We start from the raw sequence: 21,866 nt of genomic DNA, 5'->3' as shown, positions 1-21,866 counted from the left end.
CCAAGAGGAGAATGTGGGTCTGGCTTTAGGTCTAGTGATTTTTCCATTTCTTTCACCCATCTTTCCAATAAACATTTATTGAGCACCCACTATGTACCAAGAATTGCTGTATTCCAGGCAAATTTGGCCTTGGAATACGGAATGAAGCAGGGCAAAGACTAATAGAGTTTTGCCAAGAAAATGCACTGGTCATAGCAAACACCCTCTTCCAACAACACAAGAGTAGACTCTGTACATGGACATCACCAGATGGTCAACACCGAAGTCAGATTGATTATATTCTTTGCAGCCAAAGATGGAGAAGCTCTATACAGTCAGCAAGAACAAGACCAGGAGCTGACTGTGGCTCAGATCATGAACTCCTTATTGCCAAATTCAGACTTAGATTGAGGAAAGTAGGGAAAACCACTAGACCATTCAGGTATGACCTAAATCAAATCCTTTATGATTATACAGTGGAAGTGAGAAATAGATATAAGGGCCTGGATCTGACAGATAGAGTGCCTGATGAGCTATGGAATGAGGTTCGTGACATTGTACAGGAGACAGGGATCAAGACCATCCCCATGGAAAAGAAATGCAAAAAAGCAAAATGGCTGTCTGGGGAGGCCTTACAAATAGCTGTGAAAAGAAGAGAAGGGAAAAGCAAAGGAGAAAAGGAAAGATATAAACATCTGAATGAAGAGTTCCAAAGAATAGCAAGAAGAGATAAGAAAGCCTTCAGTGATCAATGCAAAGAAATAGAGGAAAACAACAGAATGGGAAAGACTAGAGGTCTCTTCAAGAAAATCAGAGATACCAAAGGAACATTTCATGCAAAGACGGGCTCAATAAAGGACAGAAATGGTATGGACCTAACAGAAGCAGAAGATATTAAGAAGAGATAGCAAGAATAGACAGAAGAACTGTACAAAAAAGATCTTCACGACCCAGATAATCATGATGGTGTGATCACTGACCTAGAGCCAGACATCCTGGAATGTGAAGTCAAGTGGGTCTTGGAAAGCATCACTATGAACAAAGCTAGTGGAGGTGATGGAATTCCAGTTGAGCTATTCCAAATCCTGAAAGATGATGCTGTGAAAGTGCTGCACTCAATATGCCAGCAAATTTGGAAAACTCAGCAGTGGTCACAGGACTAGAAAAGGTCAGTTTTCATTCCAATCCCAAAGAAAGGTATGCCAAAGAATGCTCAAACTACTGCACTATTGCACTCATCTCACACGCTAGTAAAGCAATGCTCAAAATTCTCCAAGCCAGGCTTCAGCAATATGTGAACTGTGAACTTCCAGATGTTCAAGCTGGTTTTAGAAAAGGCAGAGGACCCAGAGATCAAATTGCCAACATCCGCTGGATCATGGAAAAAGCAAGAGAATTCCAGAAAAACATCTATTTCTGCTCTATTGACTATGCCAAAGCCTTTGACTGTGTGGATCACAATAAACTGTGGAAAATTCTGAAAGAGATGGGAATACCAGACCACCTGATCTGCCTCTTGAGAAATTTGTATGCAGGTCAGGAAGCAACAGCTAGAACTGGACATGGAACAACAGACTGGTTCCAAATAGGAAAAGGAGTACGTCAAGGCTGTATATTGTCACCTGCTTATTTAACTTACATGCAGAGTACATCATGAGAAACGCTGGACTGGAAGAAACACAAGCTGGAATCAAGATTGCCGGGAGAAATATCAATCACCTCAGATATGCAGATGACACCACCCTTATGGCAGAAAGTGAAGAGGAACTAAAAAGCCTCTTGATGAAGGTGAAAGAGGAGAGTGAAAAAGTTGGCTTAAAGCTCAACATTCAGAAAACGAAGATCATGGCATCTGGTCCCATCACTTCATGGGAAATAGAAGGGGAAACAGTGGAAACAGTGTTAGACTTTATTTTTTGGGGCTCCAAAATCATTGCAGATGGTGACTGCAGCCATGAAATTAAAAAACGCTTACTCCTTGGAAGGAAAGCTATGACCAACCTAGATAGCATATTCAAAAGCAGAGACTTTACTTTACCAACAAAGGTTTGTCTAGTCAAGGCTATGGTTTTTCCTGTTGTCATGTATGGATGTGAGAGTTGGACTGTGAAGAAGGCTGAGCACCGAAGAATTGATGCTTTTGAACTGTGGTGTTGGAGAAGACTCTGGAGAGTCCCTTGGACTGCAAGGAGATACAACCAGTCCATTCTAAAGGAGATCAGCCCTGGGATTTCTTTGGAAGGAATGATGCAAAAGCTGAAACTCCAGTAGTTTGGCCACCTCATGTGAAGAGTTGACTCATTGGAAAAGACTCTGATGCTGGGAGGGATTGGGGGCAAGAGGAGAAGGGGACGACAGAGGATGAGATGGCTGGATGGCATCACTGACTCGATGGACATGAGTCTGAGTGAACTCCAGGGGTTGGTGATGGACAGGGAGGCCTGGTGTGCTGCGATTCATGGGATCGCAAGGAGTCGGACACGACTGAGCGACTGATCTGATCTACCAAGAGCTATGGTAAGAACTGGGGATATTGTTATCACCAGGGATGAATAATAGATGCCCTGACCATTTCACGCTACTTACTTGTATGCACTAACAATATAGATTAATGAGCTCCCTGCCACTGCCCTCTGTTAGTAGGTCACTGAATAGGTAAGTGTGGATGAGAAGAGAAATAGGGCGGTATATCTCTAACATGGGCTGTCACTTACGCATCCGCCTACCCAACCTGGGCAGGAAAACTTGCCGTGGGGCTCCCTGGGCTGCCGGGCACAGCATGAGGGCTTGGAAATGTGAAGGGAGGATGGGGCAAGAAGTAAAGGAAAAGAAGCACAGAGATCCCGACAGCAGGCTTTAAAGGTGCTGAAAGCAAACCGCCCTCCTTCTGCATAGCTGAACAGAGGTTGGGCAGGGGATGTACGTGGGCCTACTTAATGCCGAGACTCTACTTCCCTGGGGGTGTGGGGAGCACTAGAGGAAAAAGCAGGATTCAGCAGCTGTCCCCCACCTTCCTGATCTCATGAGCTCAGCAGCTGTGCCCCACCCCAGGCCCCCCTTTCCAGGGCTCCTAACCTCAAACAGCCAAGACCACTAAGTTGGCTGGGGACCAGCTTACTGGGAAACTAGAAAGATATGCTGTGTATTTTATCCTCAGTGAGTCACTGCTTTCATTTCATTAAACTTCAAAGAAATTTATTTAAGAGTTCTGATAGCCACAATGAGCTTGTAACCAAAACCAAGACTTTCTCATGAACTGATGATAATTAATGGGGAAAGTTTCAACCGTCCCCTCATAGGTGTCAAAGGCGGTGTTATCTGAACATAAAAGAATCACTTCCTGTTCTAAAAAGCCACCCCAGAGAGCTGAATACCTCTGGGAGACAGCCCTAGCCCCTGTGACAGTGTCTAGCACTAATTCTGCTTCACCTGCTTGGAGCTGAGGACTGCTCTAGGGTCAGGCTTGCAAAATATGCATATTGTATAAAAGGCCTCCTGATTTTAGCTGCTTGCTATGTTTCTAGTTGCCAGGATGCCTGGGCACTGGGTCCCCCCATTTGCATCTCTCACAGCTACATATTCAGGGGGTATGGTCTGAGAGGTTCCCAAACATACTACATACAGGTAACTCAACCCTGGCCCTGTGGGGATGTCAGAATTCTCTGCAGGATTAGTCACTTCTCTGATCTACTCTTCAGAAAACCTCTAAAGGTAAATTATATACTGTAAAAATAATTACAGTAGTCTCTCTACTTCAGTGAATATTTTTAAATGTCTACAATTAAGTTGAGAAATAAAATAAAACCTTACCTGCTGGGGATAATCCATTTATTTGTTTGTGCTCATTAAATTCTGAATTAACATTCAACAAAAACTTACTGGCCTTCCAGTATGGGTCAAGCAGTGTGTTATCAGCTTGAGTGCTAAAGCATTTGCCCTTTAGCAGTGGATCCAAATAGAATTTCTGTGGCTGCTGCTGCTGCTAAGTCGCTTCAGTCGTGTCCCGTCCCTGGGATTCTCCAGGCAAGAACACTGGAGTGGGTTGCCATTGCATTCTCCGTCTGTGGGTGAGGCCTCGGCATTTTACAATTTGTCAGGAGGTCGCATGTACAGTCAAGGTGAGAATCACTGTCCTGAGGGAGTGATGGGGCAAAGAGCACACGGACAGACTTGGCCAGGCTCTCAATTTTGATATCCGTGAGGTGTTGAGAACCTCACTCAGGCTTTCAGGCTGGACTTACTTCTGGACAAGGAGAGAATGGGATTTGATGGTCTCTGAGTTCCTTTCCATCACTCCTAAGTCTCTTGGTCTGAACCAAGGTGTAAGTCCCTTTCAACTCCTACATTCTAGGACTTTTCAAGATGTTTTGTGGTGAGAGGAACTGGAAGCTTTTGGAGAGTCCCTGAGTTCAACACCTGTTCAGATGCCTCTCCCATTCTCTATACCAACTTATTTTACCCACTGGGTGTCCATCAGTCTCAGGGTTAAACCAACTTAACGGAAGACAGTGGCTACAACAAGCCTATAAAGGTCCATTAGTCCCCATAATGCCCATCTTTCCCAGACTGCTTCCTCCATCTAGACACTCATGGGACAGTGAATCAAGGGTTACCCAGGGAAGCAGAAAGGCCAGTGCCTGGTGGATGACGAGTGTGAAGACAAGGAACCAAGCATCTCTCTGAAGTGCCAGCTCTGGCAAGTAACTCAGCATGCTAAGGGTATTCTGAGTCCCAACCAAGAAGACGCCTCTGCATGCTAGGCACCCAGAGGCTAAGGAGGAAAATACCCTTATCTACTTTCTTCCACCCAGGTCTTAGTGTGATACAAGAGGAACACACATTCTCCATTCTTCACTGGCCAATAATAATGTGGGAAGAATTTGGAGTTCACCATTCTGGACAAAATGGAAGATTATTAACAGAAGAGTTATTGATAAGTATACAAATAAATTTTATTTTCCATTGTAGATCTATTTCTGAAAATATTATGTTCAAGTTGAACATATGAAAACAGAACACTTCTTTCTTCTTTACTTGAAGTGGCACCTAAGAATTTCAATTGTGATTCTCTGCATCTTAGTCTACTAGTTATAATGCAGTAGCCAACATTCAAATCCATGGAAGCAAATCCTTTTGTAAAGGATTAGATTAAATCATTTGAGGATGAACCAGGTCTTTCTTAAATTTTTAAATATTTTGAGTGAGAGACTTTATCAATCTTTATTACTCCTTACAGATTCAACTTTCAATTCATACAAAGTCAGCCTCAGATGGAGACTCACTATTCCCATTACTCTATTGGGAAGATTGCTGAGCTTAGTCGCTCAGTCATGTCTGACTCTTTGAGACCCCACGGACTATAGCCTGGTGGAGACTCCTCTATCCATGAGGATTCTCCAGGCAAGAATACTGGAGTGGGTTGCCATGCCTTCCTCCATAGCATGGCGAAGAATAATATATATATATATATATATATATATATATATAGTTGCTGTTGTCAGTTACTAAGTCACGGCCTCCTCTTTGCAACCCCATGAACTGCAGCACTGCAGGTGCCTCTATCCTCCATTATCTCCCAGAGTTTGATCAGATTCATGTCCTTTGAGTCAGTAATGCTCTCTAACCATCTCATCCTCTGCTGCCCCCTTCTCTTTTTGCCTTCAATCTTTCCCAGAATCAAGGTATTTTCCAATGAATCAGCTCTTCACATCAGGTGGCCAAAGTATTGGAGCTTCAGCTTCCACATCAGCCCTTCCAATGAATATTCAGGACTGATCTCCTTTAGGATTGACTGGTTTGATCTCATTGCTGTCCAAGGGACTCTCAAGAGTCTTCTCTAACTCCACAGTTCAAAATCATCAGTTGGGGGGAGGAGCTAAGATGGCGGAGGAGTAGGACGGGGAGAACACTTTCTCCCCCACAAATTCATCAAAAGAACATTTAAATGCCGAGTAAATTCCACAAAACAACTTCTGAAAGCCGGCAGAGGACATCAGGCACCCAGAAAAGCAACCCAAGTCTTCGAAAGGAGAGAGAAGAAATACAGCTCCACTTACCAGAACACCAACACAAGCTTCCCTAACCGAGAAACCTTGACAAGCCACCTGTACAAACCCACAGAGAGTGAGGAAACGCCACAATAAAGAGAACTCCACAAACTGCCAGAATACAGAAAGGACACCCCAAGCTCAGCAATTTAAACAAGATGAAGAGACAGAGGAATACCCAGCAGACAAAGAAACAGGATAAAAGCCCACCAAACCACACAAAAGAGGAAGAGATAGGGAATCTACCTGATAAAGAATTCCGAATAATGATAGTGAAATTGATCCAAAATCTTGAAATCAAAATGGAATCACAGATAAATAGCTTGGAGACAAAGATTGAGAAGATGGAAGAAAGGTTTAACAAGGACCTAGAAGAAATAAAAGAGAGTCAATATAAAATGAATAATGCAATAAATGAAATTAAAAACACTCTGGAGGCAACAAATAGTAGAATAACAGAGGCAGAAGATAGGATTAGTGAATTAGAAGATAGAATGGTAGAAATAAATGAATCAGAGAGGATAAAAGAAAAACGAATTAAAAGAAATGAGGACAATCTCAGAGACCTCCAGGACAATATTAAACGCTACAACATTAGAATCATAGGGGTCCCAGAAGAAGAAGACAAAAAGAAAGACCATGAGAAAATACTTGAGGAGATAACAGTTGAAAACTTCCCTAAAATGGGGAAGGAAATAATCATCCAAGTCCAAGAAACCCAGAGAGTCCCAAACAGGATAAACCCATGGCGAAACACCCCAAGACACATATTAATCAAATTAACAAAGATCAAACACAAAGAACAAATATTAAAAGCAGCAAGGGAAAAACAACAAATAACACACAAGGGAATTCCCATTAGGATAACAGCTGATCTTTCAATAGAAACTCTTCAAGCCAGGAGGGAATGGCAAGACATACTTAAAGCAATGAAAGAAAATAACCTACAGCCCAGATTATTGTACCCAGCAAGGATCTCATTCAAATATGAAGGAGAAATCAAAAGCTTCTCAGACAAGCAAAAGCTGAGAGAATTCAGCACCACCAAACCAGCTCTCCAACAAATACTAAAGGATATTCTCTAGACAGGAAACACAAAAACAGTGTATAAACTCGAACCCAAAACAATAAAGTAAATGGCAACGGGATCATACTTAGCAGTAATTACCTTAAATGTAAATGGGTTGAATGCCCCAACCAAAAGACAAAGACTGGCTGAATGGATACAAAAACAAGACCCCTACATATGTTGTCTACAAGAGACCCACCTCAAAACAGGGGACATACAGACTGAAAGTGAAGGGCTGGAAAAAGATTTTCCATGCAAATAGGGACCAAAAGAAAGCAGGAGTAGCAATACTTATAACAGATAAAATAGACTTTAAAACAAAGGCTGTGAAAAGAGACAAAGAAGGTCACTACATAATGATCAAAGGATCAATCCAAGAAAAAGATATAACAATTATAAATATATATGCACCCAACACGGAGCACCACAATATGTAAGACAAATGCTAACAAGTATGAAAGGAGAAATTAACAATAACACAATAATAGTGGGAGACTTTAATACCCCACTCACACCTATGGATAGATCAACTAAACAGAAAATTAACAAGGAAACACAAACTTTAAACGATACAATAGACCAGTTAGACCTAATTGATATCTATAGGACATTTCATCCCAAAACAATGAATTTCACCTTTTTCTCAAGCGCACATGGAACCTTCTCCAGGATAGATCACATCCTAGGCCATAAATCTAGCCTTGGTAAATTCAAAAAATAGAAATCATTCCAAGCATCTTTTTCTGACCACAATGCAGTAAGATTAGATCTCAATTACAGGAGAAAAACTATTAAAAATTCCAACATATGGAGGCTGAAACAACACTCTGCTGAATAACCAACAAATCACAGAAGAAATCAAAAAGAAATCAAAATTTGCATAGAAACGAATGAAAATGAAAACGCAAACAACTCAAAACCTGTGGACACTTTAAAAGCAGTCCTAAGGGGAAAGTTCATAGCAATACAGGCATACCTAAAGAAACAAGAAAAAACTCAAATAAATAACCTAACCCTACACCTAAAGCAACTAGAAAAGGAAGAAATGAAGAACCCTAGGGTTAGTAGAAGGAAAGAAATCTTAAAAATTAGGGCAGAAATAAATGCAAAAGAAACAAAAGAGACCATAGCAAAAATCAACAAAGCCAAAAGCTGGTTCTTTGAAAGGATAAATAAAATTGACAAACCATTAGCCAGACTCATCAAGAAACAAAGGAGAAAAATCAAATCAATAAAATTAGAAATGAAAATGGAGAGATCACAACAGACAACACAGAAATACAAAGGATCATAAGAGACTACTATCAACAATTATATGCCAATAAAATGGGCAACGTGGAAGAAATGGACAAATTCTTAGAAAAGTACAACTTTCCAAAACTCGACCAGGAAGAAATAGAAAATCTTAACAGACCCATCACAAGCATGGAAATTGAAACTGTAATCAAAAATCTTCCAGCAAACAAAAGCCCAGGTCCAGACGGCTTCACAGCTGAATTCTACCAAAAATTTAGAGAAGAGCTAACACCTATCCTGCTCAAACTCTTCCAGAAAATTGCAGAGGAAGGTAAACTCCCAACTCATTCTATGAGGCCACCATCACCCTAATACCAAAACCTGACAAAGATCCCACAAAAAAAGAAAACTACAGGCCAATATCACTGATGAACATAGATGCAAACTTCTTAACAAAATTCTAGCAATCAGAATCCAACAACACATTAAAAAGACCATACACCATGACCAAGTGGGCTTTATCCCAGGGATGCAAGGATTCTTCAATATCCGCAAATCAATCAATGTTATACACCACATTAACAAATTGAAAAACAAAAACCATATGATTATCTCAATAGATGCAGAGAAAGCCTTTGACAAAATTCAACATCCATTTATGATAAGAACTCTCCAGAAAGCAGGAATAGAAGGAACATACCTCAACATAATAAAAGCTATATATAACAAACCCACAGCAAACATTATCCTCAATGGTGAAAAATTGAAAGCATTTCCTCTAAAGTCAGGAACAAGACAAGGGTGCCCACTTTCACCATTACTATCCAACATAGTTTTGGAAGTTTTGGCCACAGCAATCAGAAAAGAAAAAGAAATAAAAGGAGTCCAAATTGGAAAGGAAGAAGTAAAACTCTCACTGTTTGCAGATGACATGATCCTTTACATAGAAAACCCTAAAGACTCCACCAGAAAATTACTAGAACTAATCAATGATTATAGTAAAGTTGCAGGATATAAAATCAACACACAGAAATCCCTTGCATTCCTATACACTAATAATGAGAAAACTGAAAGAGAAATTAAGGAAACAATTCCATTCACCATTGCAACGGAAAGAATAAAATACTTAGGAATATATCTACCTAAAGAAACTAAAGACCTATATATATAGAAAACTATAAAACACTGGTGAAAGAAATCAAAGACACTAATAGATGGAGAAATATACCGTGTTCATAGATTGGAAGAATCAATATAGTGAAAATGAGTATACTACCCAAAGCAATTTATAGATTCAATGCAATCCCTATCAAGCTACCAATGGTATTCTTCACAGAGCTAGAACAAATAATTTCACAATTTGTATGGAAATACAAAAAACCTCGAATAGCCAAAGCTATCTTGAGAAAGAAGAATGGAACTGGAGGAATCAACCTACCTGACTTCAGACTCTATTAGAAAGCCACAGTTATCAAGACAGTATGGTACTGGCACAAAGACAGAAATATTGATCAATGGAACAAAATAGAAAGCCCAGAGATAAATCCACACACATATGGACACCTTATCTTTGACAAAGGAGGCAAGAATATACAATGGATTAAAGACAATCTCTTTAACAAGTGGTGCTGGGAAAACTGGTCAACCACTTGTAAAAGAATGAAACTAGACCACTTTCTAACACCATATACAAAAATAAACTCAAAATGGATTAAAGATCTCAACGTAAGACCAGAAACTATAAAACTCCTAGAGGAGAACATAGGCAAAACACTCTCTGACATACATCACAGCAGGATCCTCTATGACCCACCTCCCAGAATATTGGAAATAAAAGCAAAAATAAACAAATGGGACCTAATTAAACTTAAAAGCTTCTGCACAACAAAGGAAACTATTAGCAAGGTGAAAAGGCAGCCTTCAGAATGGGAGAAAATAATAGCAAATGAAGCAACGGACAAACAACTAATCTCAAAAATATACAAGCAACTCCTACAACTCAACTCCAGAAAAATAAATGACCCAATCAAAAAATGGGCCAAAGAACTAAATAGACATTTCTCCAAAGAAGACATACAGATGGCTAACAAACACATGAAAAGATGCTCAACATCACTCATTATCAGAGAAATGCAAATCAAAACCACTATGAGGTACCATTTCACGCCAGTCAGAATGGCTGCGATCCAAAAGTCTACAAGCAATAAATGCTGGAGAGGGTGTGGAGAAAAGGGAACTCTCTTGCACTGTTGGTGGGAATGCAAACTAGTACAGCCACTATGGAGAACAGTGTGGAGATTCCTTAAAAAACTGGAAATAGAACGGCCTTATGATCCAGCAATCCCACTGCTGGGCATACACACTGAGGAAACCAGAAGGGAAAGAGACACGTGTACCCCAGTGTTCATCGCAGCACTGTTTATAATAGCCAGGACATGGAAGCAACCTAGATGCCCATCAGCAGATGAATGGATAAGAAAGCTATGGTACATATACACAACGGAGTATTACTCAGCCCTTAAAAAGAATACATTTGAATCAGTTCTAATGAGATGGATAAAACTGGAACCTATTATACAGAGTGAAGTAAGCCAGAAAGAAAAACACCAATACAGTATACTAACACATATATATGGAATTTAGAAAGATGGAAACAATAACCCTGTGTACGAGACAGCAAAAGAGACACTGATGTATAGATCAGTCTTATGGACTCTGTGGGAGAGGGAGAGGGTGGGGAGATTTGGGAGAATAGCATTGAAACATGTATAATATCATGTATGAAACGAGTCGCCAGTCCAGGTTCGATGCACGATACTGGATGCTTGGGGCTGGTGCACTGGGACGACCCAGAGGGAGGGTGGGGGGTGGGGAGGAGGGAGGAGGGTTCTGGATGGGGAATGTGGGTATACCTGTGGCGGATTCATTTCGATATTTGGCAAAACTAATACAATATTGTAAAGTTTAAAAATAAAATTAAATTAAATTAAAAAAAAAAAAAAAAAAAATCATCAGTTCTTTGGCACTCAGCTTTCTTTATAGTCCAACTCTCACATCCATACACGACCACTGGAAAAACCATAGCTTTGACTAGACAGACCTCTGTTGGCAAAGTAATAATTCTGCTTTTTAATATGCTGTCTAGATTTGTCATTGGAGAAGGCAATGACACCCCACTCCAGTACTCTTGCCTGGAAAATCCCATGGATGGAGGAGCCTGGTAGGCTGCAGTCCATGGGGTCACTAAGAGTCAGACGCGACTTCACTTTCACTTTTCACTTTCATGCATTGGAGAAGGAAATGGCAACCCACTCCAGTGTTCTTGCCTGGAGAATCCCGGGGATGGGGGAGCCTGGTGGGCGGCCGTCTGTGGGGTCACACAGAGTCGGACACAACTGAAGCGACTTAGCAGCAGCAGTAGCAGCAGATTTGTCATAGCTTTCCTTCCAAGGAGCAAGCACCTTTTGGTATCTCATGGCTGTAGCCACTATCCTCAGTGATTTTGGAGCCCAAGAAAATAAAATCTTTAAACTATGTGCATGTAAAAAAATGAGGATATTTTTAAAATTACAAAGTGAAGAGGACCTACCATAAGTATGATATTTAATGATGAAACTTTAGAAGCATTTTCACCAAAGTCAGAAATCAATGTTGTCTGCTATTCAACATTGTAGTGGAGTCTTAGCTAGTATATTAAGACAAGGAAAAGAAATAAGAGTTAAACAGAATTGGAATGAAAGACAAAAAAAGATTCCTGTTTAAAGAGAACGTTATAAGCATAGATAGTCCAAAATGATTTACTAATATAAGGGTGTGCAGCAAATGGCTAAATTTAAGAACAAGTTAAAAAAAATCAATATTACTCCCCAATACTGGCAATAACTGACAAATAATAGTTATTAGAAAATATGATAGAACAAAATTCTATGTAGAGCGGCAACAGAAATTACTAGGTACATGGGAGTAAACCCATGAAAAAGTGCCTGCTGATCAGTTGCTTAGTCGTGTCCAGCTCTTTGTGGTCCCAAGGACTGTAACCTGCCAGGCTCCTCTGTGGGAAGCCATTTATGAAGACAATTATTAAATATTATTGGAGTACATAAAATAGATCTGAATAAAATTATAAATATGTCAATTCTCCCCCAAAATAGTCTCCAAATTCCATGCTTTCAAATGAAAACTCAACAGAAATTTTTGTGGCACTAGACAAACTGATACCTAGCCTCATAATTTCCAAAATGGTTTGAAAATAAGAACAAGATGGAGGCTTGTTGGCTTTTCCCCTATACATTAAAGTTTATTATGTTCTAAAGATTTATTATAAAGCTTTAGAACATAAAACAGTGAAATAATAGAACAGGGATAAAAAATAAAACAATGGAACAGACCAGAGACCCTAGAAAAGCACCATATACAGATTTTGAAGCTTAATGTATTATTCAGGTGACAGCGGGAATGGAGTACTCAGTAAACTGAGGACTGATTTGTCACGTGGGGAAAAAGGGAAGTTGATTCTTATCTCACACACACACAAAATAAATTCTAAATGGATTAAGACCTAGAAGATGAAAACCAAATGTTAAATGGGTTAGAAAAAAATATGGGACCTCTCTGTTCTTGAGATAGGGAACACAAGTCACAAAAAGCAGAAATGATAAAAGAAAATACTGATTTCATTAAAATTTAAACTTTCTTTGTAACAGATGATCCCATAAACAAAAGATAAGTGATAAAGCAGAGAAGATATGCGATGTATCAGAATACATAAAAGATTCATATAGAGATTGCCTACAGACTGATAAGAAAAACCATCTGATCAAAAATTGTGCAGAGGATATAAACAACTCACAAAAGTCCAAACAACAAATAAACACATGGCAAGATACTCAAAATAATTAATAGTCAGAGAAATAGAAAATACAAGCAATGTGAGATGCTATTTCATATCTATCAAATTGGTGAAAATTAAAAAGTCTGACTGTGATGATGGTGGAAAACTCAAATGCAACTGGTGGGAGACTAAATTGGCACAACACATTTAGAGACAAAATTTAAGATATGGATCTATCTAATTGAAAATTCATACACTGTATGGTCCAATAATACTTAAATCAAGCATATATATCTGTATGTACACCTGAGAGAAATTCTCACACATGAACATAAGGACACGTATATAAAGAATGTTCATTGTAGCATTAAAAATTAAATAGCTAAAAAACCTGAAAATAACCTAAAATTATGAATAAACAAAATGCATTATATTCACATACTTCAATAGTGTGCATGAGAAACTGAATAAGCTAGATCTATGTATTACCATGGGCAGATTTTAAAAAGCAAGTTCCAGAATGGTACATATAGTTTGATATCATATGTTTAACTATATATAATTTTAAATGAATACACTGAGAAATGAATAGGAGTAAGAAGATGGAGACAAACAGCCCTTTTGAGTCTCACTGTCAAAGGGAAGAGATTGTAACAGCTGGAGGTGAGGGTCTACTGTCTGAGGTGGGTTATGTATATGTTTTGTAATGCAACCCACTCCAGTACTCTCGCCTGGAAAATCCAATGGATAGAGGAGCCTGGTAGGCTACAGTCCATGGGGTCGCTAAGAGTCATGACATGACTGAGCGACTTCACTTTCACTTTTCACTTTCATGCATTGGAGAAGGAAATGGCAACCCACTCCAGTGTTCTTGCCTGGAGAATCCCAGGGACGGGGGAGCCTGGTGGGCTGCCGTCCACGGGGTCGCACAGAGTCAGACACGACTGAAGCGACTTAGCAGCAGCAGCAGCAGAGTTTGTTTACCTGAAAATGGGAATGATCCCGCAGAAAGACTTAAAAAAGGATTATTCACAAAGAACAAAATCTGCGAAGTTAGGGTTTGGGCTGCACAGCACAAAAGGAAGATGCTAATATATTTTAGGTGAGAAATGGTGAGTGTTTGAACCATGAAGGATGAGCTGGAGATGAATGTGCAGGCTGTGTAGGATGGAGGCGAGTCAAGAAGGGATCTTAATTGGATACATGGGTGGACGGATGACACTATAAAGGAGGGTCTGGTTTGATTAAAAGGCAAGACAAGAGCACCTCTGGTATGATGATGGGCCCTGGCCTTTCTGAGAGTAGCGGACGATGCTGTTGTCACTCCTAAGGAACTTCTGCTCTGGAGTCCACGCCCAGTACCACCGCACTGTAAGCTTCCTCTGGGCCCTGGTGGTTTATTTTTATTTGCACCCGTGCCTCTCACGGATGTTAGCAAAGGCCGCTCTGGGAAAAGCCCTGGGTCTAGTCCTGCCTCCACTGCTTCACTAGTTCTGTGATTTTCTAGAGCGAATCCTGTAACTTCCACCACCTCCGTTTTCTACCTCCCAGAGTGGTTAACTGCCTTGAGGTGACCGCTGATGAAAGACTCCGGAAAGCCCTCCCCTGGACCCCGGTTCCCCAGCACCGACTCGTCCCACTGCGCTCTCTCCGCCGCTGCCTCCTCTCCACCCACAGCCTCGCCTTTATTTTCTTCCCGCCTTTATGGCTCCAAGTTTCCACACAAGCCTGCAATCAGACGACACGGCCAACGGCCCAGGGCTCCGTCTGGGGCGCTGCCTCGCCCACCTGGTCACCCTTGGGGGACTACCTAGGGGACAGGGACCCCACCCCCACCCCGCCCCAGCGCCGCCGGCCTCGGGGTGCCCGGTAGGTGGGCGCCCACCACCCATCCGCTGGGCCCGCACCGGTCTCGGGAGACAGTCCGACGGTTCCAGGCGCGAGCCAAGGGGAGCTTGTCTGTCCGCGGGCCCCGCCGGCCGCTGAGCGCTCGTCACGCCGTCCGCTTCTCTGGCTCCCTGTCTGTCCGGGGTCCACCTGCCCCTCTGTCCCTCCTCCCCGGCCCTCCCTCGAATCCCCACCCAGCCAGCTTCTCTGGGCCCCGCGGTTGGTCGCTTATGGGTGTCACTCCGCCCTCCCCGGCAGGAGCCACGCGGCGCGCAGGGGCCGCTGCTCTCGGATGCGAGCGCATAAAGCCTGCTCGAGCCGAGCCGCCAGCCGGGGCATATGGGCTCAGCGGCGTTTTCCAGCGATTCCTCTGGCCAGGAGCGCTCCTGCAAACAGGTTTAGGGGCACCCGCTTCCCGCTTCCAGGAAAGTTTTGAGAAAGTAGATTTGAGGTGCATTGGGGAGTGGTGCCAGCTCCCCCAGCCTTCTTACCCTTCCAGAAGGCTCGCCTTGCACAGCCTGGCCCATTCTACCCTTCCTGACTCCTCGGCTCCCTGAGGCTTGCTTCCCTTCGCTCCTGGGTTCCCCCTCCCCTCTCTGGGCTCAGCATCTTCTTCCTTACCTCATCCTCTCCATCCCTGCCCTCTTAACTCCTGCCACACAGTCTCAGCCTCCTTCTGGTCATCCCACCCTTCCCCTTTCTTTCATCTTTAACCTCCTCCTGTCCACTCCGTCTCATTCCTCCGGCCTCTCTATTTGCGCTCACACTCTGCGTCCATCCCCGCCTCCTCGCGCATTTTTCTCCCAGCAAACTTCCACCATGGATTCCAGGCCTCCGTGGACGGCTGCTCCTACCCCGGGGAGCACCCTCTCTGCTGCCAACGCCACCACACCCTGGCTGGGCCGGGATGAGGAGCTGGCCAAGGTGGAGATCGGCGTCCTGGCCACTGTCCTGGCGCTGGCGACAGGGGGCAACCTGACGGTGCTCCTGACGGTGGGGCAGCCGGTCCGCAAGCGCTCCCGCATGCAGGTGTTCGTGCTGCACCTGGCCCTGACCGACCTGGGCGTGGCGCTCTTCCAGGTGCTGCCCCAGCTGCTGTGGGACATCACCTACCGCTTCCGGGGCCCCGACCCGCTCTGCCGGGCCGTCAAGTACCTGCAGGTGCTGAGCATGTTTGCCTCCACCTACATGCTGCTGGCCATGACGCTGGACCGCTACCTGGCCGTCTGTCACCCCCTGCGCAGCCTCCAGCAGCCCAGCCGGTCCACCTACCCGCTCATCGCAGCGCCCTGGCTTCTGGCGGCAGTCCTCAGCCTCCCTCAAGTCTTCATTTTTTCCGTACGAGAGGTGATCCAGGGCTCTGGAGTGCTGGACTGCTGGGCAGACTTCCGCTTCCCTTGGGGCCCACGGGCCTACATCACCTGGACCACCCTGGCCATCTTCATCCTGCCAGTGGCCATGCTCACAGCCTGCTACGGCCTCATCTGCCACGAGATCTGCAGGAACCTCAAAGTCAAGACGGAGGCTGGGCAGGCCGAAGGAGGGAGCTGGGGCACTGGGAACAGGCCCTCCACTCGTGGCCCGGTGGCAGCCCCGCGGGGGCTGCCGTCCCGGGTTAGCAGTGTCAGTGCCATCTCACGGGCCAAGATCCGAACTGTGAAGATGACCTTCGTCATTGTGCTGGCCTATATCGCCTGCTGGGCGCCTTTCTTCAGTGTCCAGATGTGGTCTGTGTGGGATGAGAATGCCCCCGATGAAGGCAAGTGTGTGGTCTGGTTGGAAAGCTAGAGGTGGGAGCAGGAGGTGGAAAGATGCAGAAAAGAGAGAAGGAGGGTATTAGGACAGGGCCACAGTGGCTCCCAGAGCCAGGCAGGTAGCAAATGGGTGAAGCAGTTAAAAATGGTGTTCTGGTGTGAAACGGGACAGTTCTAGTATGCATTCATTTTGAATGGTTTCTATCAATCCCTTCAAAGCTGTTTGAAGATCTCATTCAGTATTACGTGTGTGTTACTCACTCAGTTGTGTCTGACTCTTTGTGACCCCACAGACTGTAGCCCACCAGGCTCCTCTGTCCTTGGGATTCTCCAGGCCAGACTACTGGAGCAGGTTGCCATTTCCTTCTCCAGGGGGTCTTCCTGACCAAGGGATTGAACCCGTGTCTCCCGCATTGCAGGCAGAGTTTTTACCATCTGAGCCTCCTTCCCAGGTGGCTCTAGTGGTAAAGAACCCGTCTGCCAATGGAGAAGACTTAAGAAACACAGGTTTGATGCTTGGGTCGGGAAGATCCCCTGGAGAAGGGTATGGTAACCTGCTCCAGTATTCTGGCTTGAAGAATCCCATGGACAGAGGAGCCTGGTGGGCTACAGTCCATAGGGTCGTACAGAGTCGGACACGACTGAAGCGACTTAGCACGGCAGCACAACACAGAGGCTGCCATGGTCAGGCCGGTAACAAATGGGTGAAGCATTAAAGATGGTGCCTGTCCCAGTGTGAAAAGGGACAGCTGCAACTCCCATCCAATCAAAACATGCCACGTGAGTACCTTTAAGGTGAAATTTCCATATTCTACAATTTTGGCAACTAATTTAAGCATTTTAAAATAGTATTTGGCCCTAATGAAGATATGACCATGAGTAGATTTGGCCAAGCAACTGACAGTTTGCTAGACTGTTTGAAAGGGATTTTCAAACGATTTGGTCCAGATGGCAGTTTGTGGCCCATGAAGTGTGTCTCTCAGCACACTTCTTCCCCCACTGCACCTGAACAAGACTTTGAACTCCTTTTCAACAGCCATTTTCAATTAATTAGCCCTGGGGCACAACCCTGAAATTCCAAGATCAACCCTTTTGTCTTGTTAATGAGAAAGCAGAGGCTCAGAGAGGCTACCTGACCTGCCCAAGGCCACACAGCTAGGAAGTGGCAAAGTGAGGATAGAACCTAGGTCTGGAATCTCCTCATTTCTTTCCTCAACTCCATGCCCCCACTTTCCAAATTCTAGCTCTGGAAGTGATGAAGAGAAGGGCCTTCCTCCTATGTAAAAAACAAAGTGGGACCTTCCAACAGGACTGTGTCCCAACTGGGACGTGGGAGGCCTGTTTCTGGTCATTTTTTGGAGTGAGATAGATGGCAGCCTAAGTTTCAGATACTGCCAACTTGGGGTGAGGCCATTTGGGGGTGAGGTTGTCCTGAGAAAGGTAAGTGCTGTTTCTGGGCAGCCCAAATGCTGGTGAGTGGTATTCAAAGACATCTGTTCCTGCTCCCCTAGGAACATGAGGGTGGGGACAAGAGTGCGGTCACCTGTCAGAGTGACTGTGCTCTCTGGTGCAGCAGACTCTTCACGCGCAGCTCGGGGTGTATGATGGGTGCAGCACATGACTGCCCCAGGGACGCCCTGTGGACAGTTTGCTCTGGAAGCTTCCTGAGGACTCACTGACCAGCAGACCCAGACTACCACTTCCTACCAGCTCTTAGAGTGATCCCCCTTCCCTGTGCTATTGTTTCTAACCTCAATCTGCTTGTCCTAGGGCACGCTCAAGCCAAACAGGCTCAAGCTAAGCATCTTTTCTGGAAAGATGAAGTAAGGGGAAGGTTGCTCATGACATTAACACAACTCTGCAAGAGAGTTCAGCGAGATTCATGTTGATGTATGGCAGAAACCAACACAATATTGTAAAGCAATTGTCCTTCAATTAAAAATAATTTTTTAAAAGCTAAAAAAAAAAAAAAGAGAGAGTTCAGCAATACTGAATTGTAACAGTCCCATTGTACCCCTTCTTAACTACCTTTCAGACACTAGTGTGGACCAGAGGCTATTTATAAAGTTACCCTTTAAGCAATATTACCCCTAACCTGCTCCAGGGACTGCCCCCATCTCTAGTCAAGGACAGAATAGAAGGAAGGAGGGCTTTCTATGTGCCAAGCACATTTAGGCCTTGTGCTACTTAGGGGTGACCTTCTCCCCTTGACATCTAAGTAATCTGAGCTTCAGAGAGGTGAAATAACTGGTCCAAGGTGCTACTTCTAGTAAGAGATGGAGCCAAGAATCAAATCAAGGTCTCCTTAGGCCAAACTTTATCCAGACTTTTATTGTTGTCTTATTCCCAACAATCCTAGCTGAGCTGGTGACACCAGGGATGAGAAGGCCGTTCGCCCTTTATCAAGGAACCTACAAGAAGCTTTCTTGCTTGCCTCCTGTAGTCACCACCATCATCATCCTGTCCCTCAGACCCATATATAAATGATTTATCGCTTATCAAGGGTCTCTCCAAGTAAGCAGTACAGGAACGAAGTGTCCCTCAGAAAACCGGAAGCCCTTCGGGGACTCTGAGTTGAGCAGACATTCACTACTTTAAACTTGCTTTCCAGTACATCTAGCTTCCCTCCACGGCATGCTGGCCTCCTGGCCACTCATCCCCGAGTCTTTGGCAGGAAGCTGTCTCCTTACGCTTATCCATACCCCCTACCGTCAGTGGAGCTTCTGCCAGGCCGGTCTGCAGCAGGTCTGCCCTCCAGGACTGAGCTGGAGCCTCCGAAGACTCCAGGGCTCCAGGCGCGTCTCGAGCCCCTACCTGGCCCTGGCTCGGGGGCGCCAATTCAAACAGATGCTTCTCAAGTGAAGAAACCTGTGGAAACCCTCAGTCTCTGGCCTAGTCTAGGCACTATACATATACTGATGGAGCAGATGGGATGAATACACCCCTTAGCCAAAGCAACTTCTCAAATGTCTGCAGCCCCTGGGTATTCAGTTAACTGGGGTGCAGGCCAGACGCCTTCATGCTACAGGAGCCTGGGTTTGTTGCTGAGGCTGGTCCCCCCCCTCTGCTTACAAGTGCTCCCTCCTTGCTCTCACTTCTGTGCTTCCCAACTCTGATTCATGCCTTCTCTCAAATATCCTGACCCGGTATCTTCCCTTCTCTTGGGCTGCCAAGTACCACACTGGAGAGCACCCAAGGACCCAGCATATCGGAAGCTTTCACGACGCTTTACAGAGCAGGCACTTGAGCTCTGCCTTTGAGTTCATTGGTTGAAATGGTGGCAGGGTGCAGAATTGCTGCTTTAAAGAGGGAAGACCTAGGATCAGGTCTGGGCCATAACCCTTAATTCCTTCCAGCTCTGCCATGGCACTCAGTGATTCTACAGCCTCCACCAAAGAGCTGGGCAACTCAGTGTGCAGCCCGTGCCGTAGCTTAGCCATGGTGCATCTGGCAGGAGGCTGGGGCCCATCTCAGCAGCTTTCCTGTTGGCATGAGAAGTTTCATTTAGTTTTCCGAAAGAGTATTACATCTGTAAGGAATTTTATCAGAGTCTTTGAAGGCTCGCATTTTGACTGTCCAGAAGAGAAAGTAGTTTTCCCTGCAGAAGGGACATTCTCTGGATGTAATTTCTGACAAGAGAGAACAGTACTGGCCAGGAACGAGATGCCTGGATGCCCTGTACCTAGAAGCTGCACAGTTGGAGATGGCTTCATGGGACCTCTAGGCTGTCAGGCTCCACTGATAGGCTACCAGGTCCCCAGCACGGTCGATACTCACACGGGCAATAACTGAATGACAGAATGACTGGGACAGACCCAAAGGGCTCAAGGAGCACAGAACTCAGAGGGCAGTGTGTCCCCATATCTATGACCTAAGTGGGAATGCAGTGTGCCCAAACTTGGCTGGAATCATGGTTATTTTTCCTGCAGGTTTTATAGAAATTGCCTCACCCGTGCTCAGCATCCATTAGGGGATTCACGATTCCGGATTTCAGAACAAAGATAGTGATCCAATTCGGGCTGCTCCTGTTGCTGACTATGTCTGTGCCTCTAAAGTCAGCTTAGAGCAAGCCTCAGCTCCTGTCATCACCCTGTGGCACAAAATGAATAAATAAATCAGTGAGGGAAAACCCTGGAGTCAGGAGTCCCAGGTTTGAGTCCCAGCTGTGATCCTTTCTGATTATAGAACCCCACGTGGTCCTCCTTGGGATTCAACTTCCTCCTCTATTCTGTAGGGAGCAGGACTCTCTCCCAGGTCCCTTCCAGCTCTGAAATCCTTGTGCTTCTCCCTTGGCAGATTCGACCAATGTGGCTTTCACCATCTCCATGCTTTTGGGCAACCTCAGCAGCTGCTGCAACCCCTGGATCTACATGGGCTTCAACAGCCACCTGTGGTTGCATGCCCTGCGCCGTCTGGCCTGCTGCGGAGGCCCTGGGCCCAGGATGCGCAGGCGGCTCTCCAACGGCAGTCTGTCCAGCCGCCATGCCACCCTGCTGACCCGCTCCAGTGGCCCGCCTGCCCGCGGCCTCAGCCCCGGACTCAGCAGGAGGCCAGGGCCCAAAGACTCCCTGCGGGGCGCAGAGCAGGTGGAGGGCGATGCTGCCACTGAGACCAGCATCTTTTAAGGAGCACTCCCCAGAGTCTGGTGGAGGATCTCTGCCTATCTCAGCACTGCCCAGCCTGATGCTCTCCGTGGTCTTCTACAGTTAGAACCTTTCACGACTTTGCAAGATTGGAGAAGCGTTCTCCAAGGACACCCTAACCGATAGGCCCTAGAATTGTTGGATTTTCATGACAATGACATTTATGCCCTTTGACTCAGCTTGAGGCAGGGTGAGGAGGCCAGAAAGGCCGCTCCTGTCTTTGGTGTCATAGCTGCCCACCCAACTTCACGTGCTGGGAAACAGGGAGACTAAGACTGTCTGCTTCCTTGATCCTGCCGTGTTCACAGCATGTCTGGGGACCAAGTGTGTGATAGATGTGGTGCTGCAGATCTGGGCTGTCCTGCCTGAGGGTCCACAGGCAGCAGGGATTCAAAGGCTGGTATCTTATCTTGTTTGTCC

At 44.9% G+C, this 21,866-nt stretch overlaps 1 protein-coding gene across 1 annotated transcript; it reads left to right on the top strand.

Moving 5' to 3' along the window:
• Nucleotides 1-15,868: 15,868 nt before the first annotated feature.
• Nucleotides 15,869-21,428, top strand: AVPR1B (arginine vasopressin receptor 1B). Its single transcript, XM_005910059.1, has 2 exons — nucleotides 15,869-16,808; nucleotides 21,100-21,428. The coding sequence occupies exons 1-2, from the start codon at nucleotides 15,869-15,871 to the stop codon at nucleotides 21,426-21,428; spliced, it is 1,269 nt and encodes a 422-aa protein (XP_005910121.1).
• The last annotated feature ends 438 nt before the right edge of the window (nucleotides 21,429-21,866 follow it).

The sequence above is a fragment of the Bos mutus genome, chromosome 16, assembly GCF_027580195.1.
Source record: "Bos mutus isolate GX-2022 chromosome 16, NWIPB_WYAK_1.1, whole genome shotgun sequence".
NCBI classification, from domain to species: Eukaryota; Metazoa; Chordata; class Mammalia; order Artiodactyla; family Bovidae; genus Bos; species Bos mutus.
The sequence above is the reverse complement of the archived record's forward strand: the minus strand, read 5'-3'. Positions and strand labels throughout refer to the sequence as shown.

Bases quoted from the DNA above. Each gene is read 5' to 3' on its own strand.
- AVPR1B (XM_005910059.1), top strand. From the start codon at position 15,869: ATGGATTCCAGGCCTCCGTGGACGGCTGCTCCTACCCCGGGGAGCACC. The intron at 16,809-21,099 runs GCAAGTGTGTGG...CTCCCTTGGCAG, and splicing joins TGAGAATGCCCCCGATGAAG to ATTCGACCAATGTGGCTTTC.